Source organism: Odocoileus virginianus, chromosome 18, assembly GCF_023699985.2.
Source record: "Odocoileus virginianus isolate 20LAN1187 ecotype Illinois chromosome 18, Ovbor_1.2, whole genome shotgun sequence".
Lineage (NCBI taxonomy): Eukaryota > Metazoa > Chordata > Mammalia > Artiodactyla > Cervidae > Odocoileus > Odocoileus virginianus.
The window spans coordinates 2,161,784-2,188,795 of record NC_069691.1 but is presented as its reverse complement, the minus strand read 5'-3'; the positions used below and the strand labels follow the sequence as shown (position 1 = coordinate 2,188,795).

The 27,012-nt window shown below is 48.6% G+C and overlaps 1 protein-coding gene across 7 annotated transcripts in view; it reads right to left on the bottom strand.

The window, feature by feature from the left end:
* Nucleotides 1–27,012, bottom strand: part of PAX5 (paired box 5) — a 183,229-nt gene that overhangs the window by 147,266 nt on the left and 8,951 nt on the right. For all 7 annotated transcript variants that reach the window (XM_070480253.1, XM_070480249.1, XM_070480254.1 and 4 more), the window contains 4 exons: nucleotides 22,276–22,441; nucleotides 16,921–17,118; nucleotides 8,995–9,059; nucleotides 5,383–5,511 (listed from right to left, as the gene is read on the bottom strand). In XM_070480253.1, coding sequence (XP_070336354.1) covers nucleotides 5,383–5,511; nucleotides 8,995–9,059; nucleotides 16,921–17,118; nucleotides 22,276–22,441 — 558 coding nt within the window. The remainder of the gene's footprint in view (nucleotides 1–5,382; nucleotides 5,512–8,994; nucleotides 9,060–16,920; nucleotides 17,119–22,275; nucleotides 22,442–27,012) is intronic.

The following is a 27,012-nucleotide window of genomic DNA, read 5'->3' as shown; positions in this document are numbered from 1 at the left end:
TACAGAGATCACCAGTCTCTGGAATGGTGGTGCCACAAGGGTGCCTACAACTCAGGAATCCCGAGGTTTTCCACACATCTCATTCCCTGCTGGGAATCTGAGCAGAGTCTCCGCACCTTCTGCTCCAGCCGTCTGCCTTCGGTCCCAAGCCCAGGAGCAACAGACAGTGTCTGAGCGTCAGTAAAGGAGAGGGAGGCCGGGAACCGCCCTGAAGTCAGAGGGTCCCTGGGGCCCTCGTGGTCTGTGAACCTCTGAAACCCCTTTCCTCCCCAGCATGGCTCCCATGGAGGTCTGAGCTGAGGCTGTGGGCCCCGGAGAAGGAGAGAGAAGAGCGGGTGAGAGAGCTCATACAAGAAAAGAGGGTGAGTGAGTGTGAGGGTGAAAGAGAGAAGAGAGTGAATATGAGAGAAAGAGTGAGAGCTGAAACGAGACAGAAGGGGACACAGAGGAAGTCCCTCAAACGGGACATAAACAGAGGCGGCGAGGCCCAAACAAAAGACACGGGCGGAGGCCCCAAGGCAGAGATGAGTCACCCCCAGAAAGAGGGGTGGACGCAGTCATGGCAGGAGCCCCCGCTCCCTGCTACATGCCCCCAAACCTCCTCGCGAGGGTCTTGCTAGACTTGGCATCTTTTCAAAAGGACCGGCCTCTTCCTATGCCCTCTGTCCCCAGAAGGCAGCCCAGGGCCCAGAAACTCCACCTGCAGTGTACCCCCTACTGCCCCCAAAGAAGCTTCCAGCCCCCACAGTCCACACCAGCGCTGGATTGGCCAGCTTCCTGAGCTAGTGAAAGGGATTCGCACTCGGCTGACCTCGGTGTGTGCGGGGCCTTTCAAACCGGGGGGATGAGGGGAGGGGGAGGTCGAGGGGACCTGAATGGGGGCCCTGGAGACAGCGGAAGGAGGCCCCACCAGAGATCAAAGGCCCAGGAAGGAACAGAGGGTCTGGGGCTGCCCTTTCAGCCATGGCCGCTACTCACAGCTCTGCCCGCTCTGCCAAGTCCAGCCCCACCACCACCTCCTCAGGGCCTTCCGGGAAGGGAGGCACTGCCCCGGGCTCTGTCCCCCTCGCCCAGCGGGATTCCTCAGGTCCAGGCCACAGCTTTCCCCACAGACGCCCTCAGGACAGCCCAACCCAGAGATGAAGCTGCCCCTCCGTCTGGGCAGCACCCCAGCCTGACTCTCGGCCACTCACAAGCCTCCTGAGCCCCGTGCGTGCGGGGCCCTGTGCCAGGAGGCCAGGCTGGGGCCAGAAACAGGTGATGCAGCCCCGCCCAGCCAAGCCCACATGATGGCGGATGCAGAGCCAGGCAGCGGGAGGGAAAACAAGGAGGCAGAACCAATCTGGAATGCCAGGCAGTCACAGAAGCACTTGCCACCCAGATTGTAACAGGCCTCAAAAGTCACGGAGTCCCAACCAGAATGCCTGCTTTGGCTCTTCTGCCCCCAACCCTGTTCATGCCTCCGATGATGGGGAGCTCGCTACCTTTCCAAGCTGAGGCTTCTGACCTCGGTCCAGCCTGGCTCTTGTCTGAAAGCCGTTCCTTGCACCGAGCCATGATCCGCCTGCCTCCAGCTTCCTTTAGCCAACCCCAGCTCCGCCCTCAGAGGCCCCAGCTGCAGAACCGTTCATCTGAGATTTGGACACAGTGGCCACGTCCCCGAGGCTGCTCTTGGAGGCAAATGCCCCAGGAAGAGTCCTAAAATTTCTAGGCTAAAAGGGCCCTTGGCAATCCCCTGGTCTAATAGTATTCCAGCTTATCTGTTTTTGCTAAAGAATGTTTTGCTCAAATTGAGCTTTCCATGGAAGACAAAAATAACCAACAGAAACATTCCTGGTTGAGGAGACTAGAGACTCCCCCCCTCCACCACCACCACCATCCTCACTAACTGTAAACTCTCTACAGGCACGTGACCAATCCATCCCACCGAGCGCTGTTTACTGAGCACCTACTACGTGCCAAGCAGGGTGTCCCTGGTGGCTCGGTGGTGCAGAAACCGCCTGCCAATGCAGGAGACGTGGGTTCAGTCCCTGGGTCGGGAAGATCCCCTGGAGAAGGAAATGGCAACCCACTCCAGTATTCTTGCCTGGGAAATCCCATGGACAGAGGAGCCTGGCGGGCCACAGTCTGTGGGATCACAGAGTTGGACATGACTTTGTTGCCACTAAACAACAATGCGCCAAGCACTTGTATTCAAGCCACGTCATTCAGTACAGAAGCCACTGAAATGTGGCTAAGCGCAACTGAGCAAATAAATTTTCATTTTATTTGATTTTAATTCATTTAAGTTTGAAAACAGCCATGCAAAACATTTTTCCCTTCATATAGTGCCACTTCCTACGAGAACCCTTCCCAGATCCTCTGGGTCGATGTCAGCCCTTCCCTGCCCTGCCCTTCTGCTCTGGGGGCATCCTCCCATCACAGCGTCCCCCCACACACTGCCTGTCACAGGGACTTTAGGTTGCCACTATTGCCCACCAGCCTGCCAGGTCTAGAGGCCAGGTCCTCTGTAATGGAACTCTCCCATCACCCACCCCCACCTTGAACCCTGGGCAGGAGCGCGGAGCCAGGAAATGCCCACGGGGTAAAATCCACGTCCAATGGGAGGAGACTGAACCAGAGTTGAGCAAGCCACTCCGCTGTGGACAGCCTCAGTCACCCATCTGAAAAACGGGATGCGGACCCTCAGCTGTCTTTCTTTCGGCCCTTTATTGCCTCTCTTGCCCCATGGCCCTTCACTCAGCCTGCTGAGAGCTCCTGAGGAAAATGGTGTGATGGCCCGCAGCCTCGATGGGCCAGAACCCAGTTCACCAGCATTTCCCCAGTGACTGATTTCTTACTTTCTCACCACACTCTTGGCAGCATCCAACCTGCTGACCATGCCCTTTTGCTTGAAACCCTCCTCACACCATCCCCAGGCTTGGTCCAGCCCAGGGAGCTGGGGAGCTGAAGCCTCAGGGGCTCTCTCCACTCCTCAGCCCACCCAACCCCCTGGCCATGCCAGCTCTGTGGCTTTGCCAACATCATGGAACTCCATGGGGTCTTGGTTTCATCCCCTGTGAAAAAGGAGTGGCAATCTCCACCTCTTCAGTTCCTCCTAAATCCAATGCAAGGATTCAGAGAGCTATAGGGGGAGGATGGACAGGACAGCAGGAGCACCTAACTATACTCCTCCCAGGCAGTTTGCTGATACGAGCAAGGGCGCTTCCAGCCACCTCTCTGCCCAACCGCAACCACCCTCAGTGACGCAGGGCAGGGAGGGGGTAGAGGCTCTGCCTGTGGCTTGGCCTCCCGATCTTTCCAATCCTGTATGCTTTCAGGGCCATCAACTCATTCTCCCTTAGCCCCAGACCACAGACGGGGGTCACCTCCGAAGTTTTTCTTGGGATCATGGCTCAATCATAAATTCCCAAACTGAGGATCTGAAAGATCATCAAACCCTGCATCTGATTCTTGATACTCTTACACAGCAGCCCAGAACAAGGCCACTGAGGCTCTGCTAACACACCTCTGGTGATGGGCACTCACTACTTCCTGAGGCAGCCCCTTTTTGCCCTAGACCACTCTCATATTTGCAGACTTGTACTCTGAGCTGAAATCTCTTCTGCATCTGTCTCACACTGGCCTTTGAGGCTAAGCAGCAGAGTCTCATTCCTTTTGCCTTCCATGTCAACCCTCCAAATATTTGAAAGCAACAATCCAGCCCTGCTCATTCTCCTCCTCTTGGTACCAAAACATCCTTAGAGCCCTAAGGTGTTCCTCCAAATACCTCTTCATCAGGTTATCCCCATCTAGACACATCCCAATGTGTCACTGTCCCTCTTCAAGGTCAATCTTTTGGGTCACAGCCTTCAGGAAGGATCTGCCCAGCACAGAGCAGTGGAGACGAACAACACCCACATCTCGACCACTCTACACCTTCTCAAGCAGCTTGGGAAGCTCAGGTGACCGACCACTCACCAGAGACTGAAAGCCTTTAGCGCGCTCAACAAACACAGTGACACAATCTCCCCAACTCAGGACCTGTGTGTTTGATGGTACACATCAAACTCAATTTTTCTTTTTTTCTCTTCGAAACTCTGCCTCTATCCCTCAGCCTCTGAAGGAGCCTCAAATACCTGCCCCTCCACATGATCAAACACAGCAGCCCCCAGCTTGGGCACAACTGCAGTGAGTCCAGGTGACAATGAAGAGATGATACCACCAAGCCCATAAACCAACAGAGACGGTAGGCCCGCTGCCTCCTGCAGGAGCATGGCCCAGCAAGCCACCAAGGAAAAGACTGCTGACATCTGCTGACATCAGAAGCAGGGGAAGAGGTGAGGCAGGTTCCAAAGGCCGTGGATCATCTCCCATAGCTCGACACAGAAGCCGTGGGCCCAGCGCCTGCCTGGCCTGGAACACACGGACCACAGGCCGATCCACCGCTGGGCCGACTCAGCTTTCTAGTTACGGATCGTAAGTACTTAGGCACGTGCGCATACAGAACATACATCCCTTACAGGGAGTTGAGGAGGGGAACTGTGCCAAAGAACTGAATAATTGAATCAAGATTTCTGTCACGCTGCTCTCAGGCCCTAGACCCTGGCCTTTTTTTTTTTTTCCCCTTTCCTTTCCTGACCAAGGTTCTGCAGATTCCCAGGGGGTCATTTCTCCTCTCAGACCCGGGAATGTCAGCCAAGCTGGCAGCCCATCCAGGGAAAGATCAGGGTTAAGGTGGGCCAGTGTCCGGGACAGAGGCAGGCAGTTCTGGAGGCCAGGGCAGCACACTGAGGGTTGAGAAAAACGAACAGGGAAGATTGACATCTATTTAATCCCTGGGAGGCCCGGGCACTCCCTTCCAGGCCCTAAGGGCAGAGATGACACTATTCACTTCCGCAGCCACCCCCTCCCAGCACTACGCTGAAGGCCTGGGAGGGACCCCACCCACTAAGCCTACTACGGGAGGGGTGCCCATCTCTCTTTGCCCAGACCCTTCCTCTCCCCAGGGGTCCCCCCAAAAGGGGCCGTTGCTGCAGTGCTCACACCCCCACACCCTGCCTTTGGGCATCACATCTGCCAAGGCACCGGCTTCTTAGAGGCGGCAAAGCCTGGGAGTTCTGCCAGGCCTGCCTTTCCCTCCAAAGGGTGAAGATGGGAGGAGGCAGGGAGAAGTCCAGTCCCAGCCGGGCCAGGAGGCTTAGCCCCTTCCCTCTCCCAGGAGGCTTAGCCCCTTCCCCCGAGGGTCAGGTGGGGCTGGGCCCGGCGCCTCCAGAGCTCTGCAGATAAGGGGAGCGCAGAGCGGTCGTCTGTGCTCCCGCCCCTGACCCAGGGCCTGGAGACAGATCCCTCAGAGCCGGTGGGCCCAGCCCCGACGGGACGGCGCGCGGCGGCGTCTCTTACCTTCGTCTCTCTTGCGCTTGTTGGTGTCGGCGCTGGGGGATGTGATGCCCAGAATGCCGCTGATGGAATAGGAGGAGCCCGCCGAGTCCGTGCTCACCGAGGACACCTGCGTCACGGAGCCCGTGGACACTGCGCGGAGGGAGAGGGCGGTCAGGGCCCGGCAGGGGGCTGGGGGGCGGCTCCACGGAGGAAGGCTGGGCCCCAGCCATCGGGCCAAAACCGAGGCGCTCCCCCAACGCCGGCTCGGTGGGCCGCGCGGAGAGGGCGGGGGCGTGCTAAGGACGCCTCCCCCAGAACTGCAGCCACACCTGAAAGATAAGAGCGCCCCCCTCCCAGGAGAACTGACCGCGGTGAAAGGAGCTCAAACCCAACCTATCCAAGGATGCAGGAAGCAGGGGGATGGAGCAGAGAGGCTGAGGAGCTGGAACCCACAGCCAGCCAGGGCTAAAAGCAACCTACCATTTAGGCAGGCTCGCTGCCTATTTACACATCCACCCATCCACGCAGACATAAATATCTGCACACTCACACACACAGCTAGCAAAGCACCTCATGAAGACTGTCTCTTTTTTTAATAGCTCCTCACTGTCTTTTCTCCTTCCAGTTTACCTGGATTTTAATATTAAAAGTGAAAGTGAAATTGCTCAGTCGTGTCCAAATCTTTGCGACCCCATGGACTGTAGCCTACCAAAATCCTCCGTCCATGGGGTTTTCCAGGCAAGACTACTGGAGTGGGCTGCCATTTCCTTCTCCAGGGGATCTTCCCGACCCAGGGATCAAATCTGGGTCTCCCGCGTTGTAGGCAGACACTTTACTGTCTGGGCCACCAGGGAAGTCTTATATATATATTATATGTATATAATGTATATATATATATATATATATATATATGAATATACTCTATGTTATATACATTGATATATAATGTTAATCTTTTCTGAGAACTTACTCTGTGCCAGGCATTCTTGCATTATCATATTTAATTCTCAGAACAAACTTATAACTTAGGTCACTGGAAAGTTACGGGAACCAAGGCTCAGAGAAGGTAAGTGACTTGCCCAAGGTCACACAGCTAATGAGACAGTGCAGTAACTGGAACCCAAGAACTAAAGTCTTAAGCCCTGTAGTAATCTGCTCCTCACTAAGGAATTGTGAAAAAACAATAATATATTTCACATGAATAATGTACTTTTCATTTGATGCTTGCAGCAACTGAATGCCATTATTCATTCTCATTTATCAAGTGAGGAACCCGAGCCTCCATATGGCAGAGTGACTGGCTCAAAGTCATCCCACGGATAAGCAGCAGCACCAGGGCTCAGCCTTGGGTCGTCTGGCTCGAAGTCTAGATTTCTTCTGCCCCAAAATGTGGGTTGATGATTACTATGACTGAGGTATTAATATCTAAGTTCCTAAGAATAAGAATGGAGGAGGGGAGGTTTCAGCAAGATTCACACTAACTCCTGGCCCCAGAATCTAAGAGGGAGACCCTTCGGTCATCAGGGTCCTCTCAAGCCGTACGGCTGAATTTCCATTTCTGGGCTGTGGGAATTTTTTCTCGGTTCATTAAAACCTGTAGACCAATCTCAGGCACATTTCCTTTGGCTATAACTAGCTGGAGGCAGGTGGAGCTGCTTTTGACTCTAAAGTGTAAGAAAGTATTGGAGATGGTGGTGATCCGTTGAGAAGCTGTTTGTTGCTTTCCTTGGAGCACATTCAGCTTTTGCCCCTCCAGACCTAAGGGGAACAGAGCTTTCTTCTCATAGTTGAGTTTGATTTTAGATCTTCCTTAGGAGACACAGAAGTAGAAATCGTTAACTTCTCTTTTCCTTCACCAGAAGAAGTGCCTCAAAATAGATTTATGCAAATCTCACAACCTTTTTTGTGTTAAGGTGCAAAGAACAGAGGAAGAAAGAAGATCACAAGTCATTTGATACTTTAAACAACAACAACCACATGTAACCAAGGTTCACCACGCTGCTGACAGAGCTGATGACATTTGTTCCAATATTTTCTGATCACCCTTAACTCAAAAGACCCAGGTTCCAATTCTGGCTCCTCCACTTACTGGCCATGTGACCGAGGGCTAGTTATTTCATCTCTCTAAAGCTTCCATTTCTTCACTCTTCGATAAGTTTATCAACTATTAGGGGCGGCACACACAGAAGATATGGTTTTTATACAAATTTCTGAGATAAGGCATTCTGCTGTCAAGTGGAATTATTCCTCTAACCCAAGTGAAAGAATATTATCAGTTACCCTTAGTAGTCATTGCTATAGGACCTGCAAATGAAACCCCAGACACAGACATCTCCCCAGAAACTTTCCTCACTCCTCTTCACTCCAGCTCAGCACGGCTGGTCAGTCCCTCTCTTCTGTTCCCAGCACTCTGTGCTTTCTTCTGGAGCCTGATCTCAGCGTTTGCAAACTTCTCTTTGTAATTGTCATTGTTTTTGTTGTTCAATCGCTAAGTCATGTCTAACCCTTTGTGATCCCATGGACTGTAGCCCATCAGGCTCCTGTATCCATGGGATCTCCCAGGCAAGAATACTGGAGCGTCGCCTTTTCCTTCTCTGGGGGTCTTCTCAACCTAGGGATCAAACCCGCATCTCCTGCATTGGCAGGCGGATTCTACCACGGAGCCACCAGGCAAGTCTGAAAACATCTGTGGAAACCTGGCCTCTTTGTGATAGTCCCCATTAGACCAAGAAGCCCTTGAGAACAGGGGATTTTGTCCCATTCCCTTAATAATGTTAGTCTCCACAACAGGTTGCATAGCAGGGGCTTAGCCAATGCTTTTTGGAGGGATTACTAAATGAAGAATGATTTTATGTAAAGGTGGAATTCTGTCTTACTTTGATGCCAAGAGGCAACCATAAACAATCAGAGATCTTCATGCTTTCTCCCAGCTAACCAGAGGTGTTTCCCTTATCCCAGGTGGAGAAATAATACACCTTGAGTAGAAACACATCACTTTCATCTCAGGACCTTTGCAGGGAAGGGAAGGCAAGGGAAACTTCTGAATTCCTGAGTAGTAGGAAATATAACTCCCCTCCTTGGTCACTGTCAGACTTTACCCATGAGTGTCAGAAACCCCGGTGGCAGCCCTTGATAGTTCACGGAGCAACGAGATCGAAGCGAGAGAGAGAAAGTTTAGGAAGTTTTGCCACATCTTCACTCAAGACTGCAAGTGCACAAAGAATTGTAGAAGGGCTGGTTGGTAGAAGAAAAAAACACATTCAAAACTACTTACTGACTAATGATGCAGAAAATGTTATGAATAAGTATCCCTTTCTTGATTTATTACTTTAATTATCTGACATTCTATAGACCCCCATTAGTGGATTTTTTTTTTTTTGGCTTAGATTTCAATTTTCTGTCTCATGGTGAAAGCTATTTATCATAATAATCAGTAAAATTCAAAACCTTTTAGCAGTATTTATAAAATTCATTTACCAGGTTCAGCCCTTGGAGAATGACAAAGAAGGCGCATTAGTACGTGTGCCGAAGTGTTTTATGCAGAATTATCTGTCCATAAGAATGATTAAAAGTTCTTTTGAGTACTTGGAGCCCATTAGATTTTTAAATTTTTTTTTTAAAAGTTCTTCTTACCTATGCTGTGACTGGAAGCTGGGACCGGCTGGTTGGGTGGCTGCTGTACCTTTGTCCGGATGATCCTGTGAACAATTGAGAAAAAAAAAATCGCTATTTACCATCACAGAGGAGAAGAGATCTCAAGTGGCAATGCCAGAAACCCATATCAAGTTGGGTCGTGGAAGTGGGAACAGATTATAAATCCAGGTCTGGAACTGGGGGTTTGGAAAAATTATAGGTTAGTTCTAGCTCAGCCCCTACCTCCCTGGGTGTCTTTGGGTAACTGGCACCCCTCCTGGGGCCTCAACTGCCTCTTCTGTAGGAAGAGATTGATGTGTTGATATTACAAAGAGTCATCCTATTCTTGGAGCAGCTTCAGCTCCATCAGGAACTCACTGAGCAAATCAGAAAGTTACTTCCCTTCCCTGGACCTCAACCTCCCATCTGTGGAATAAAGCCACTGCACCCGGTGACCCCCCCTGTCCCCTGGCAGCTCTCACACTCTGGTTTCTCTGCCTTAGAAAGCCACAGGAAGAACAATATCCCTGCCAGGTGGCACAGGGGTTAAGGATCCGTCTGCTGATGCAGGAGACACAGGAGACGCAGGTTCGATCCCTGGGTTGGGAAGATACTCTAGAGGAGGAAATGGCAACCCGCTCCACTATTCTTGCCTGGAAAATTCCATGGACAGAGGAAGCTGGCAAGCTCCAGTCCAGGGGGTCACAGAAGAGCCAGATATGACTGAGCTACTGACCACACATGCACACCATCAGAAATTATCAAGGGGGAGAAGCGAGCAGTGTGAATGTTGCTACAAAACTGAAAGGGTCAAAGTGCGGCCACTTTAACTCTGGCCTGGCTTAGCTAAGAGGAAGCCTGAGTTACACAGAACAGCGGAAAGGCTCTACAGAGCTGGAGCCAGGGCTGTCCTGCATGGTCTTCCCAGAGACCTTGCTCTAGTTCCAAGGTGAACTTGACTGTGACCCTGGGCAAGTCCACTCCACTGTGGGGGCCTCAATACAATGAGGGAATTGGAATAGACCACTCTTGGCTTACTTTAATCCATCCTTTTTAGATAAAAAAAATCTTATCATAAAGCCCAGTGTATAAAATGGTCAATAGCAGTGGCACCTTCCCTTCGCTACCTCGGCAGCTCTGATGCCCTTCAGCAGAACCTCAGGCTCTTAGTAAATTTCCAGCTGGGACAAAACGTGAGGCCTTTGTGAGGCCCCTGAGCCCAGTGCATTGTAGAGCAGCTGAACAAAGTGAAGTGAAAGTGAGTTAGTCACGCAGTCATGTCTGACCCTTGGCAATCCCACGGGCTGTAGCCCACCAGGCTCCTCTGTTCAATGCAGGAGACACAGGAGAAGCAGCTTCGATCCCTGGGTTGGAAAGATACCCTGGAGGAGGAAATGGCAACCTACTCCACTATTCTTGCCAGGAAAACTCCATGGACAGAGGAAGCTGGCAGGCCACAGTCCATGGGGTTGCAAAGGAGTCAGGGATTGATGTGCCTGGGATTCTCCAGACAAGAATACTAGAGTGGGTTCTTCAGGGAATCTTCCTGACCTAGGGATCAAACCCCCGTCTCCTGCATTGTAGGCAGATTCTTTACCCACTGAGCCACAAGGGAGTGGTTGACCAGGGCCAGGCCAAAAGTCACCTGGGGTCTGGAAGAAGATTCCTTCCTTGGCACTTAGGAGAAGGGTGGATGGTAATAAAATGTGTAGCTTCTTTGGAAAAGTTCTATCCCAGCCTCCAACTGTGACCTTTTAAAGAACATTTATTAGAGCGCTTCCTAATTATAAAAGTCCTTTGTGCTCATGGTAGACTATTTGGACAAGTATAAGGATGACATCTAAAACCATATTTTGATGTATTTCCCTTATGCTCGCATTCCTATGTGCATTTGGAAATATCCATTTTTTTCTTAATAAAATCAGGATTAAACCACGTGTACAATTCTAAGTCCTGCTCTGTTCACTCAGCTTTATATAAGAAACTTCCTCACATTCCAGAACATTCTTTCTGGAAGTTCGTTTCAGGCTGCACTGGTCTCCAGCTTGTGCACCAGGACAGAGAGAAGAGGAATGGCAGATGCCTCCTCCAAAATTCATCAGGCCTTGGGCCCTGCTCTCTGTGCTCTCACAGCTCAATGCTGGGCATGGAGGGCACTCCGCATCCCCAGCTGACAGCCTGGAATGGACGTTTCTGTTCACAGCACAGCCGGGCCACGGGGTCTCTGAAGCCCAGGCCGCCTGAGCTCCGCAGAGGGCCTTTTGCTGTGTTCTGTTGAGTCAGCAATGTTTTGCCTCAAATATCCTCACAGTGTTTGCTTATTTGTTTTCTCCAATATTCAAACCACTTATTTTGACTAAGCAAACAGGGAATGTGTTAACAAAGGCCCAGGAGTGAGCCAGTTTTTCAGACGACAGGAATTAAGCTAGCATCTGACCTAATCTGGGCATGTCTGTGTATGTCACCTTCTCTGTGTATACACGTGTGTGTGTCTACATATATATCGCTAGACGTGTGAACATATATGGAGATGCAAGATTTAACTATATTCATCTATATTTTGATTTATAAACATATGGTAAAATATATTGTAACTATTTCCCATTGAAGTCCAGCATAAAGTCCTAATTTTCAAAGCATTGTCTTCCATTAAATTCGTACATAGGCAAAGAAAATTATATTTTCCTTATTTTTCTTTAAAAATATTTATAAATTGTCGGTAAAACATAATCCATTGTTATAAATCATTGAGCGGCAGCTGCAGTGGGGTAAGCAGGCCCCAGAAACAGACTTTTAGAGTTTGAACACCAGTTTTACAATCTGCCAGCTGCATGACCTTGGGCAAGTTACTTAACCTCTCTACCTCAATTTTTTCATCTGCAAAATGAGACCAAGAATCATTCTTGCCTCATAGGGTTATTACGAGCATTAGTTAAGTACTTAGACCAGTGGTTCCTGCATAGTAAATTCTCGATAAATGTTAGCTGTTGTTATTTTCATTGGTATCTTCATAAAGATTAATGACTAGCTTCAACCTTAAAAGGTTCATATTTTCTACAAATGCCTTAAAAACACATGGGATCCCCTTGGGAGCTGGGGAGGGGAGGTAGTCATCCCCACACCCTATTTTAAGGCTGTGGCAGGGCTGTCCTTTACAGGGGGACCTGAACTGTAGGGAACCCTTCAAAGGTATCTCCAGAGACAGAGATTCTGCCCATCTGCCTGCAGCAGCTGCCAGGAAGAGAACAAAGAGCATCATCTTCCACGGAGAAGAAATGGGAGTTGGAAAACAAGACTGTAATTGAATTAGAGTGATCCTTAAAAAACAAAAAATTAACATCAGGACTCATCACCGTAAGAGTCACGCTCTGGACTTTTCTAAACCAGAGACAATTGAGGCTAATTGACAGTCAGCACTAACAGGTACAGCCCTTTACCTTACTTTGCCTGACCTTGAATGCCATAGGATCATTCTAGATGGTCCAGTGCGGGAGGAAGCTCAACAGTCAACGAATTCCTACAAATAAGAAAACTAAAGCCCAGAGTGCTCAAATGACCTGCCCAAGGTCACACAACAAGTCAGATCCCATGCCTGGGCACTTTTCTTTGAACCACATTCAAAGGAGGTGGGACATTAGCAGAGGCACTAAGCACTTCCTATGTAACACATAAAGCCTTTCTGGATTCAAAATCCATCCAGAATCCAAAAATTCCAAGTCTGAGCAACTTTAGATATTACAGACATTGGCAAGGGTCCCATTTCAACATCCCTCACTGCTTGGAAAGGCTAAGTCTTCTCACTATCACCCCCAGCCACCACCCCGCCCCCCACCACCACATACAAAATTCCATTGGAAGAAAGTCGTGTGCCCTTAAAATAAGAAATGAGGTTATAGGGCTGAAGAAATAGCCATGTTTACTGCACTGATCAAACTGCCATTGGTTCCACAGGTGCAGAAAGAATCTTGGGCCGTCAGCTGTACTAAGAATGCAAAAACCAAGGATCCAAGCTGCAGAGAGCCCACAGGTGACAGGCAGGCCAGCAACTGACATGGAAAAGAAAGAGGAAAGGGATGCATGATCCCTGAAGGCTTGCTGCCCAAGTTAGGCTGAAGAACAGAGTTCATAAAGGGTCATCCCCAGGTCACACCCATCACTGGACTAGGCGCATGTGGCCTGCAGAGTACATTTATTTTCATTTGAATCAGTTGTCAATATTGGTAAGTTGGGAGCTTTACATGAATACATGAATTTCTAGCTTCTCCTGGAAAATCAGAACACCCAGAATACTGGCCCCACGTTCTCACAGGACAACCACGGCTGGTGCTAAATAGGGCTGCCCCTCTAAGCTGGGAGTGCCACTCGGTTTAGAGCCATGAGAGGACAAAGAAGCAAGACCCCATCCGTCCCCTCACCCCCGGCATTGGGCTCAGCTCCAGGAGAGTCACCACCAACTGTCTCAGGTTGGAGTCCAAGCATCCTTCCTGCAGGTTGTGAGCATCCCAGCATGTATTTGTCTTTAAGAAGTCACATAAACATGATGGTTTGTGTCTCAGGAAATCTCCCACAACCCCAGCAGAAGTGGTTCTGTGTTGCTTCACCCAGTCAGTCATAGCTTCCCAGGCAGGATCCCCAGAAGGCAGCAGGAATTCACACACTTCTGGTGGGGCAGGGGGGAGGCACTGTGGCCACCAGAACAGCTACCCATCCAGCCACCCCTCCCTCCCTAGCTGTTTGAAGTAGTGGAGCAGTGAGACATCGCCTCCCAGGGAAGCAGCGGCTGGGAGAGGGAGCTACAGACCTCTTACACACATTTGCAAGACAGTTACTTGGAAGCGGCATCTGTTAGAATGCAGTGGGATCTTTATATGGAAAATAAAACTGTGTACTGGGACGGCTCAGGCTTTGTGGGGGTGTGGGCAGGGGGAAAGCAGTCACACCACAGACACAAGACTGCCACCCCCCACCTGCCACCCTTAGTTTATTTGCATTGCACGGTCTGTTGCTAAAGACACCGAAGAGCTCTCATTGAAGAATGTGGTGAGGAGCCAGAGAGTGCTCCCAGGAGGAGCCCCAGAAAGAAGCACAGGAAAAGGCTATAGATCACAGACAGGCAGCAAAGCATCCAGGCTGCGAGGCTGGGGAAGGGAGTGGGAAGGCAGTGGGGACGACTGCTTCTCCTTGCCTCTCTCCTCACAGTTCCTCAGTTCTCAGTTCTGTGCTGGCAGAGTCCTACCCGGGAGTGGAGGAAAGAAACAGCCCTCCTCTTCCCATCAGGGGACCTGGGCTCCACCCCCACGTCGAGCTCAGAGTCACAGTTCCTGTCACTCCTGTGCACTGTGTATAGATACCGGGCCTTAGTTTCTGTACTTGTCACAAGAGAGTTAAGCCTTGAGGCTGTCGGAGATCACAGATGTGGAAGCCCCTTAGAGGCACAGCCAGTGAGGACACTGGGTCACCATGTGGGCTGGGATACCACAGAGAGCCCTGCGGCTAGCCACCGCCCCGCAGCTAGAAGCCTGACCCCCCCCACAGCACCACTCGGGACACAGCGCAGCAGCTGAGCTGTGATTTCCCTGGACAAGTACCCCCCTCACAACCTTCACATCTGTAATCACTGTGCTCGGGCTGCTTCAGATGCTTCTTTCAAATAACGTACTCTTTTATTTAAATAAACCTATTTTATAAGGGAATATTAGTTCTTTACCATAATTGGGGAGAGGTAGTTTGTAAAGTTCACTATCACTGGTTTAATGTGCTAGTTTTATTTTTCTAAAGGACATTCAAAAAACAGTTTTCCTCCTTGTAGAACAGAAGATAGAAGCTAGGGGCCAGCAAATGATTTGTGCTTGTCCCGCAAAACCATTTTTTCATTGACATTAGTTGCCACTGTTTAAAGGCATAGAGATTTCATATACACAAACACACACATACATACGCAAACACGTGCTAGTTTCTGGATTCTCTTTAAGAACGGAAAAAATCGGGCTACCACTGGGCCCACATGCCCAGCGGCTTTCAGTTGGAGCCGAGAGACAACTGCCCCTTCAGTACAGCTTGGTTCCTAGTTTGCACAGACCCAACCTTCCCTGGCTGCCTCATGCCTGAGCCACTTCCCCCGGGCACCTGCCTGGCTCCATGTTGGCACTGGCGTTTATGACCTCCATGGGCCACCTGAGTTATCTTTGAAACCACCTGTGTAACCTAGATTGAAAAGTCTCTGGATCCCCAGAGACTGACCACCAGGTTTATGGAAGCTGCTCTGCTCCTTCACCGCTCTGAGCAGCTAACACCTCACTCCACATTAAGGTTTTTGGAGACACAGGTAAGGGGGAAAAGTCACATTGCCTGGTGTCATGGAAAACTTCCAAAGAGCTGGAAGTAGGGGACTCCAAAAGCATACAGACCCCCTCATAATCCAGAAAGAACTGGAGCTATTCCCCCACAAGCCCCCTAAAAACCTACTCCAGTATCCTTGTCTGGAGAATCCCAAGGACAGAGGATCCTGGCGGGCCACAGTCCATTCATAGCGTCCCAAAAAGTCAGACAATGACTGAAGCGACTCAGTATGGCACCGCAAACCCAACACAATAATCGCTACCTCTCCAGCGATTTTGTGCCTATTGTCAGGCTGTCCAGACCCCTCAGTGAAAGCTAGAACCCCTTCCTGGACAAGGAGCCCCTCTAGAACAGAAACCAAGAGATAGATCGTATGTCTGATTCCCCTGGTTCTTTATAGCACCTTGTGGGATGTCAGAGCCAACGTAAAGGTTTGCTGAGAGAAAAAAATCAGGCTAACGGTTTATGAGACAGCAGGATTCTAAATACCAGCATGGACACTCACACGGCGATTCTGTGCGTTTGAATCATCCTGGAAGCAACAAGTGTCAGGACCAGAGGGGATTAGAAATAGTCTGGTTTGACCACCTCGTTTTGCTGCAGGGTCCCCTGTGCCCAGGCAGGCTCTGCACAAGAGCAGGGAGAGATGGGAACTGCTCAGGGTTTCAGTCTGCTGGCTTCACTTTCCTTTGTGGGGTTCAGAGAACCATCATTTCTGTCATCTCACAACTACATCCTTGACTCTACGGGTTTCAATGGAGCTGAGACTACACCTCCTACAACAGAAAACATTCTTGCAGGAATTCAGTTCTGAAAGCTCTGTTGGATGTATTCTGGAGCAGACTGGATAAAAGAAAGCCCCCCCAAGAAAATCCTCTGCCTGGTACTTAAGGTGTCTCTCTGGTTCTTTCTGTCCAAGGGTGAGATTCAGGGCAACTGAGGAGAAGGCAACCCCCTAACTGCACAGTGTCTTAGCATTCTGGATATCACTCTAGGAAATCACAGACCCATATCAGTACCACCAGATCCCGGGCTCTCAGAGACAGGAAGAGCCTTGCCAAGGTCACACTATGAGTTTGTGGCAGGCCTGGCAAATCTGAAAGGAGCTGAAATCTCCCAACTGCAAGTCCAGGCTCTGTTCCCCACACTCAGTACCTCAACCTCTGCCCAAACTGGAGGCAAAGATTTTCCTCCTGGGAAGCTCTGAGGTGGGCCAGTGCTAACCTTGGGGACTGGCTTGCAAGGTAAGCGACGTTTGTGAAGACCTAACAGGACAATTCACTGTTGAGTGCTCCACATGCAGAGGCAGGTAGTGGAGGGAGTAATGGAAATGACTCGGGAGTCAGAAAAATTTGCAGCAGCCGGGTGCTGGCATAGCCTCCTCTCCCTGGGCTTAGGACTTCTGCCTACTTTGGAGAGAAGAGTGATAGAGAGACCATCCAGTCCTGTGCTCATCCCTCCTGACTGATAATCCCTATGGGGTCTTGGTGAAAGGAGAGACCAGATCTCCAGGAAAGGCACGTGCATAGCCACCAGCATTCCCACCCCACCCAGACCCTCAGCTTCCCAAAGGCACCAGCCACTCACCTGTTGATGGAACTGACGCTGGGCACCGTGTCATTGTCACACACCCGTTCCGCCAGCAGCCGGTCCCTGATCTCCCAGGCAAACATGGTGGGATTTTGGCGTTTATACTCAGCGATTTTTTCCACCACTTTGGGTGTGGCGACCTTTGGTTTGGATCCTCCAATTACCCCAGGCTTGATGCTCCCTGTCTCATAATACCTACGACCCAAGGAGAAAGGAGCTTAGCCATGAGAAACTAGAAAAATGGACATTGGTAACAAAATAATGGACTACTCTGTCCAGGAAATACCCAGATCTGTGCTGGCTGGTATGTAGCCACTAGCCATGTATGTGGCTTTTGAACGTTTGGAAGGTAATCTGTTTGAATTGACGTATGCTCTAAGCATCAAATACATATCAGGTTTTCAAAAATTAGTATAAAAGTAAAGTCAAAATCTCAGTAATGCGTTTTCCATTGGTTATATATACGTTGAAATGATCATCTTTTTAATATATTGGATTAAATAAAGTATACAATTAAAAGTAATTGTACCTGTTACTTTTTCCTTTTCTGATGTACTACTAGAAAATTTTAAACCTCCTACATGGCTTACATTACATTTCCATTGGATAGCGCTAGTCAGAATGCTCAGCCTTAATTAATTAATTGTCACATTTATCTACCATTTGATAGTTCACAGAAAGCGTTCCAGTTGGTTTTCCCATTTGATCCCCACAACACTTCTAAAACACATAATTTTGAATTTCTAGAGTACAACATTCAGTTTTGAATGACTGAATGCGTGAATGATTACACAAACAGGTCTCCATCTACAGACGTAAAACAGACCCATAGAGGTTACACGGCTTGCCCAGGGTCACTCACGACCCAGGGCCAAACCGGGACTGTGGCCCAGCCTTCTGAGCTAAAATCTCCCCAGAAAGTGGCCTGTGCCTTTCAGTCGTCAGCTCTCCCATCCCCTAGCAGACTCACCTGCTTTCTGTGACACTGTCCCCTAAAATGCAACATCTTTTTCCGTAAGAGAAAAACAATAACCCTAGCATAAAATTTTTAAAAATGTCGGATTCCAGAATTAACTGGCAATATGAGTTACACATAAGTCAAAACGCAAGCAATCAAAAAAAAAAAACCCAAACAAGTAGAAGTCAGTGCAGCTCTTCCAGGGACCTCCTCTGCGGTAAATCGGTGTTTCTAAGGACATTTCCATGCTATCAGCTCTTCCTCTTAACGCAAATGGGATGTCAGGGTTTTACAGTAAAACCGAAGCCAGGGAGAAGAATGCCATGAAAGATCATTTCAGGGGGAAAAAATCACTTGACTCCTTTTCTGAATCTGAGCCTTCACTGGATGTCTCTCTCAACATTTACAGAGGAATTTTTTACTTCCTCTTGAAAAGGAGATTATCTTGTAGTTGGAAAAAAAAATTTTTAATAAAAAAGACATTTTAGAAATGACTGGAAAAATTTAAACCTAACAAGAGTTTACAACAGGTAAGCAAAGGTGGGTCTATGATGGGTAGGAAAGATAACTTAGGACAATGACTGGTTACATTGAAAGAGATGCTGAAATTCTCAGCTTGGGTAAGTCTGGTTAGGGCCTTGAATATTCTAGAAATAGAAGAAACAACTTGGGAACAGTGATATGGATGCACAAATTCTATTTTTCATTGAGAAGACTGTCATGTACAAATTTGTGGACCATAAAGCAAAACTCAATCTATGCTCCCTCTTTCTATAATTGCTAAAAGTCTGCTATTAATCACAAACAGGTTTTAATAAATATCCAAGAAAAAACTTTTTTGCCAGAAGTCTAAAAAGTATCTAAATCAAAGCACATAGCAATCTTGGCAGATTCGGCAGATCCTTTCGATTTTACAACAGAAAATTATCTGTTACTACAATACAGCATCTCATTATTTAGGCACAGTGCCTTAAAGTTTACAGAGTCTTTCTCGAATTATCTTGATTCTCACACCAGTCCTGAGAGGCCAGCAAGATTTTATGTAATCAAAGGGAAAACTGATGATGAGAAGATTAAATCCTTGCCCAACCCCCTTTTGGAACTTAGAAACAGTCCCAGGCTTTCAAACCTGACTCTGAATCCAGTGTTCTTCCCACTAGAACAAGCTGCTGCTTTAGTTATAAAAATTAAAATGACACTAGTACTAATAATAGAGATCCCCTGAAATTACAGACAGCTCTACTGTTTACCAGGCATTTTCGTGTGCATTTTGTCACTTATTCATTCAATCAATAGTCACAGAGGGTCTGTTAGGACAGGCACTGTCTTGGGATGGGAGTTCGGGCACACAGAACACCCTGTGCTCAAAATATGTTAGCTCAATGGGACTGCAATATTCATGCAGAAACTCTGAGAGGTGGCAGGATGAAGCCCTCACCACCCCCAGTACTTGTCCCGCTTGCATGGCTGGAGGTGGCAGTGCCCAGGACTCTATCCATCCCATCTGAGCACTGCCAACCATACAAGTCTATGGTGCCAACACGGGAGGTCTCTGTCTCCCTTTTGTCTGACACATAGTCCAGGCACTTAGAAGACAGCCCTGACACTCCAGAAAACCCCAACTGGCAACTGTGTCAAGTGAGGATTCTGACTACCCTTTCATCTCAATAGCCGCCCTTTCATCTCAGCAAAACAGCCATGCAGGCCTTACACAGGACAAGATGAACAACAGCCACTGACCCACAGTGCGGTTTGGTGCAAGGAGCATTAGTGTGAGAGTAAAGAGGTGCAGATGCCAGTCAGGGGCTCTGACACTAATTCGCTGTGTGACCCCGATCAACTCACTCAGCCTCTCTGGACCTCAGTTATCCCATTTGTATAATAAGGGGAGGATGTTTGCCTGGCCTGCCTTGCAGTGCTGTCATGAAGACAGAAATGCAGAGTGGTTAAGAAAAAGCTTTGCAAAACAGAAAGAGCACGTGTTGTGGATTAAAATCCTCTGAGTATTTATTACTATGTAACATACCACCCAATTCCAAATGGCATGAACCTCCCAGCCAGGCCTCAGTGAAAGAAGACAACAGCCCAGCTTTCTGGATGGATTTAAATGGGTCTCACATGCCCCTGGGCTCTGCCTCTCGAGCCCCTCCAGAGCCTTGAGCTCTGTGGACTGAATGCCACACTCCTGGCAGACCGCCACCTTCCTGAGATGACTTGGACTGCCCCAGGGACCCTGCCTGCCTCGCCACGCAGCCTCTGAAAACCACGGCCACCACACACCACACGCTCTCCACAATCTGTCACCCCATGTGTGCCCATCAAATTCTTCAGTGACCGAAAAAAAAAAAAATCAGTGGATGGAACAAGCCCAGTTCAGAAATTCCCAGTCACACTGTTTTAGGGCTGAACTTGTTTCTTAAAAGGCAGTTCTAATTAGAGTGACATTTTGTCCACTGTGGTTCTTAGTTATGAAAATAATGAGCTATGAAATTCCAATTTATTGTTGACAACTTAAACGGCCAGGCACCGGAGCGGCGCATAACTTCCGAGTGCCACTCTACCTAGTGACAAATCTATTCCGGGGCGCGGGAGGCTGCCGGCTGGGCCTGGGAGGGCCCCTGTGTCCTTCAGCCCCCCAAGGAAGGTGTGGGGGGCTCCTGGGCGCCAGAACACGAGGACCCGGCATCTGGATGTCCCCTCTGAGAAGGGCTCAGCATCTTGCTCTGAGAAGATTCCAAATAGCAAGCAAAATGTCGGCTCAGCAAAGACATCTCAGCAAAAACAAAGGAAGGGCCTCCTTTCTCTCTCTCTCTCCACCTCTGTACAATGAGAAGGCTTCCCAGGAAGACATCTAAGATCCCTCAGCCCCCCAAGTCTGACGCTGAAATGATCTGAGATATTGTTCTCCTTTCTCTTTCTATCTTGTCTTTATTTCTCTTTCTCTTTTTGAATCAATCCATTTCCTTTCTGTTTCCTTTCTTTTTCTTTTTTCTATCTCCCTCTCCTCTAGTTTTTTCTTTTTTCTTTCAATTTTCATTCTCATCCTGTTACCTAAAATCACTCTCTAACAAGAATACCATGCTGATGTCCTCCCACCTCCTTGAACTCAGGCTGAGGCTTGTTTGCCGCTGAGGGCTAAACAAGAGAGAAGCGCACAGCCTCCATGGCTGGGGTGAACTGGTACGGGTGGGAGCATGAGGAGTAAACAGGGGGATATGGTCTCTAAAGGTGCTGCCAGACCCCTGGCCCTGAAACTTCTCTTGGCCTCCAGCAAGTCTTCTCAAGTTTAAAAACTATTATTCCCTCCATCTGAGAGAATGTCTTAAATTCTAGCAGGTGGGAAAGAGTAAGCAGAAAGTCACAATGGCACTGACATACTTCAAAATATTTATTTTCCACTCAGCCATCTGTTCTCAGACCATAACACAAAGCTACAGGCCAAAGGCTGTTTTCTGCCCTGCAAGAGAAATCCTGAGAGAGTACTGACAGCTAAACCCAAGAATGTTCCTGGCTGCCAGCGCAGACCTATAACAACTTCACTTGCCTGGAAACATACTTGCGGCTTTGGTTTTGGGGTGCAGCGAGGTGCAGACGGTCTCGGAGTTCTTAAGGCCTCTTCCCAGCCTGAGTGCTGATTGGCTGGAAGCATCTGAGTCACTCATTTTGCCCTCTACATTTGTCTCCTCATCTCAAAACAAGCTTTCTTGGACCATCTCACCCAAGAAAATAAACATGCGCATCAAGAGACAACAGAGTCCTTTGGGAGAATTGGCATTGTTGGTATTTTTCTTGCAGCAAATTGCAGGGTCAAGTGGCAACTTTCAACTGTCTAATTTGAGAGTTGGTGTTTGTTCATTTGTTTGCTTCCTTTCTAATTTCACATATATTTAGGATGCCTGTCACTATGAAGGAAACAAAACATATAGAAGGAAAACACTGCCACCCAAAATAATAAGCTAGATGATAACCCAGAACTGAAAATGACAGCTGACTTTTAAAAATGGAATGTGCTTTTTGAAAACATTAAAATGAAACATTGAAGTCTGGTTATGTGATTTTATAACTTGTGGATTTTCCACCCAGCACTGCTCAGGCACCAAATATAGAAGGGGACTTCCCAAGAACCTCTTATTCCTGGGTTCTTAGGAATAATTCACCAGGCTTTCAGAAAACATGCTACCCCTTCGAACTGAGACATCCCACTCTGCCACAAGGGTTTCCTGGGGTTACTTCGAGTTGAATGGCCTCAAAAGGGCTTTGCAAAGTCCAAAGTACTGTGCGTGTGGAAGCGCCACCACGATCCTCACTAAGACACTACCACACGGACAGCTGCTGGGCCATGTTTTAGGTTATTATTTGAAAAATCAAGGGAAGCCTGAAGCTCCTGCCTTTACCTGCCAAGAATTTTGCTGACACAACCATGGCTGACTCGAAGCTGCCTGGAGATGTCGCAGGGCCTGACGCCTTGATGAGCAAGTTCCACTATCCTTTGGCGGACTACATCCGGGAGTGGCCGTCCATTCACAAAAACCCCCCCAAGCTGATTCACTCCTCCATGTCCTGAAACAGATCAGAAATAAAAGGCAAGGGAAAGGGTGGTTAGAACCAGTCACGCAGGAGAAGAAGTGCCGCTTTGAGGACCCACAGTCCCTCTGATCAGAAATGGCAGCGGGCTGGCTATCTTGAGCCTGCGGTCTGATCGCACAGGCGACATGAACACCTCAGATTGCTTTTTGAAATTCACCTTAGCCTTTGTCCTTCTTCAGCCAGTCAGTTGGGCTATTGATGGTAAGCATCTTCATACTATGTTTCGGTTAGTTGCTAGCATTTTCTTTGTAATTTTTCTAAACAATGGAATATATGAAGACCTCAATCTGTACTTGGGACAGAACTTATTATATACATGATGCTGAGGTCTAAGATAGATCCTAGGGAGAAAATACATTTTAAAATACATAAAATGTAAAGAGATTTTTAAAAATGAAACTCTTTCCCTTTTAACAGATATCTCTAAAAGTGAAAAGGATTACTTTAATAAACCTAGATCTTGGGGACAGGGGAATGTTTTTTAAATCAGCAATCTGATTCAAGAGCTAAGGATTTAAAAAAAAAATTTTTAATAGTATCTGCAGATTGCCAAGACAGAACTAAACCACTGCCTTGATAAAAATCCTTTCTTTAAGAAGGTGAGGCTCATACCTCAATGAAGATGGCAAAAAAACAAAAAAAGTGAGGCTGACATGCAGACTTGACCACTGTACCCTCTCAGAGCACACAAAAGAAATAGGTCAAAGGATCACATTTCACTCTACTGTATCAGAATTTGTTATAAAGGAGTTTCCCTGGAATTTTTGGAGTGTTTTACAATTGACAAGCAGCTTTATGTTGCTTCAGGGAAAATAAAGAAGCCGAAGGAGGCTTCTGAGTCCCAGGTTGTACAAGGGTTCTGGGATGGACTTTAAGTAAAAAGAGTTTGGGAAAGTATCTCCTCCTCCCAATAAGCTCCATTCTCGTAAAAACATCAAGGTCCATCTGGATGGAAGCAGAGATCCAAGTAAATGAAGAGCCAAACCAGTAAACACAGAGTGATCCAGCGTAGCAACATCATCGACCTTGTAGCTGTTAATCAGACACTGACTGACATCATTGAGAACTGTCAAAAGCCAGAAGCCAAGTCCAAGAATTTCCAATGCTGCTGACAGCTCAGAGACCAAGGAAGAGGAAATCTTCTCTTAACCTGGGACTTTGCAGGGACTGGGCTGTACCAGGGAAGCCAGGGCATCTCAGAGGTCTCACACACACACACACACACACACACACACACAAATATACTCCAACTCGAAAACATAAAATAGCCACCTCATCTCAGCTATTCCCCAGCACTGAACTACTATCCAGGTTCATGAACAATATCTGAAATAGAGGAGAAAACTACCCATAACATAACCTATTTCTTAAAAACTGCCAAAGCTACTCACTGAATTTTCCCATGAGAGTCCAAATTGAATATTTCCCCAAATTTTCAAACTCAGGCTGATTTCATTGGGGGAAAATTTTTTTTTTATAGATAATAACAGTACTCAACTCAAATTCTAAGCTGAATTTCTCTATGATTTTCAAAATGAGCTTTAATCATTTAGATTGTTCTAAAACACTCCAGATAAAAGAAAAAGGAAAACCACCCTGAACAGAATTTTACAGTTAGGAACACAACTGCATAGTTCACCTAAAACAGAAAGACTACAGCCACTCTTGGTCAAGGGTCTTAAGAAAGCTTTGTTCTGGAGTTGGGAGCACCTAATCAAAAAGGGTTGTATGGATCTTTCAATAACAGGCTGGATTTAAGAAGCAAGTAAATTAAAAACTGAGAGGACAAAAAGAAAGCTAAAAGCACCTAGCACACTGGTGAGACAATCTATTAGTCCAGGCACTGGGGCCATCTGCAATGGCCTGTTCCTTATACTACTGGCGATTTAAATTTTCTGCTCAAAACACGGTAGCAATCTTTGGAGGATTTAAATTCCAAAAACAGTCCTGCAGGACATTTGTGATCTTTGGAGACCATTTGTATTATGGGGGAAAACCCAAGGGTGAGGCAATCGAGGTGACAGCAAGTCCCCACACCCTCTAGTCTTGACCACAAAGGCCGGGCTTCAGTGCTCTTGCAGAGTCTGACCCTCGTATCCACAGCTGACACCAGACCCAGGATGACCTGGGGACCCCTTACACCCCCAACTTCCTGGAAAGGCTCCCAAAAACTCGTGGCCTTCTCTGCCTCTGAGAGAATATGTCAAGGGGGGGGTGGGTTGGTAAATTAAAAGTGTCATCTGAGAAGGCAATGTCTCTCACTTACCCCAAGACTGGAAAGAAGCAAAACCAGAAACCCGAAAGAAGGGAGGCAAGAGGATGGAGAAAGAAGCCAGAAAAAGTGTACAAAGAGCAGAGACTCAATGAGAAGAGACAGCAGGGAGGGTATGGAGAAGGGAAGCTCAGGTTAGAAATGAGGAGAGGGAGAAAAAGGGGTGGATTGGCCAGAATGGGGCAAAGAGAGGCAGGGGAAAAGGTGAATGTAGTGTATACAGCGGGAGGCAAGATGAGAGAAGAGAAAAACGGAGGAAGCCCAACAAGGGGGTGTTTGGAAGAAAAGGGGACATCTGCGGAGGGGTGAACCTTTGTTTTCTTGGACCCCAGCTCCTGCCCTGCACTTCCTCAGAGAAGCCAAGTCCCAGCCTCTACTTCTACAGACTGGAGTACAGTGACGGTTCACCACGTGGGAGGTGCTGGGGGGAGACGCGGACTCAGCTACACTTTTCAGGACCAAGTCGAATTTTCAGAGAGACACGGACTGACACAGAGACAGATGCAATAAATCAAGGCAAAGACCAGGAAACTGACACTCAGATACAAGAGAAACACAGCCCCGCCCCCACAGGGCTCACAGAGCCGCGTTTGGAGGAGGGGAGGGCAGGGGGAAGGGATGAACACCCGATGCCCTTGGGACTTCTGTGGCTCTGGTCTGGAAGGGGCTGGCCTCCACAGAAGCTCCTCAGGCCCTGATAAGAACATGCTACCCACCAGGGTCGCCCCTGTCCACACCCCCAGTGACCAGGTCTGGGCATAGGGTCTTGGGGAAAGGGTCTGTGCTGACTCAACGGTAGATTGAACTCCAGGATCCACAGGGTCATTGAAATTCCTCCTATTAATATCAGAGAGGATAATCAAGGGGACACACAAACATGCAAACAGAAACACAGGAAAGGGCAGGAATGAAACCTTACTGGACTCTCGAACCGATAGGGGCTGGCACACAGGCACAGTAGCGCCACGGATACAGACATAGTTAAATTAGAGAGACAGTGCCTTGCACTTACTTATGTGTAGCCATCCAGGTGGCTGCTGCCTACTCTCTGGAATCTGAATCCCTCTCTCTCCCCTTTCCTGAATCTCAAAAGACTGCCTCCAGCACTGTCCCTGGGAATTTCCTGTCAGTCCTTTTGTCTCTCTGACCTCAGTACCATTCTCTGTAAAATGGATGTAGCTGAAAGTTTAGAAGACAGTTGGTTAGGAGACTGGCTATAAAAGTGCTTTGTAACTGGTAACCATAGCTGGGGGTGGGGACAAGAAGACTCAGAAGCCCACACCCTGGCAGTGCCTGCCCCTCCCCCTATACCAGCTATCCAAGGCAGCCACCCAGCTTCAGTGGGCGAGAGGGGAAAGGAGTTGGGGTGGTAAGAAACTGGTCAGGGCCAGGAAGAAAGATAAGAAGGTGGGACCTGGTCTGAGCCCCTACTTACCAGGCAACCTCTCAGGATCTACTATGCACTCCTCCACTCAAGCTCAAAAGACTGGGGCTCCAAAGTGGAGCCTATATTACAGAAACAAATAGCTTTGGATATCAAGACCAAGGGCACTTCCAGAGAAGACAGCTCTGGAAGCTAGGCGGGCTGGGGCCCAACCCCCACCGTGCTGCAGGGAAAATTGAAAATGGGAGGAGGGAGCACTTCCAAAGGATGGGGCAGATGAGAGGCCGGAGGAGGTATAGAGAGGGGCATTAGCGGTTGGCTAACCCACACCTAGAAGAAGCTACCTTCTTCACCCTCATGCACGGCCTTGAGACCACCAGGTCTTGATGCTATCTGCCCGAGCGCCTGGGCACAACCTCTGGGCAGCCAGGCTCTGTGCAGAAAGGGAGAGTGGATTCCCACGGGCAAGGATAGAAGCGCAAGAGCAGCCCTCCCCATTTTGTCCTCAAATTGCTCCTTGACCGAGCTAAGGGCTTGGTCACCTCTCAGAGTATTGACAGAAACTCCTTTGCTTTTCTGGCTTAGTCTGCGAGATCAGAGCTTCCCCAGAGCCCGGCTAAGTCTGTACAGGAGACGGCTGCTGGGGGCGCTGGGGTCACCACGGACTGAAAACTGTTTTGGCATAGGCCCCAAACGGTGAGGAGTCATTTAGGCTGGGATCCGAGCTAGCGGCTTCTCTTCGAAAATCTCCCCACGGCTTTGGTGGATGACCTCGGACTCGGGAAATTGAACACAAAGAGAAACTGACTTGCCCGCAGCCAGTCCCCACAGCCTAGATCAGCATTTCCCTGCCTACCAGGCCATTCGGCCTCCGGGGCAGGAACGGAC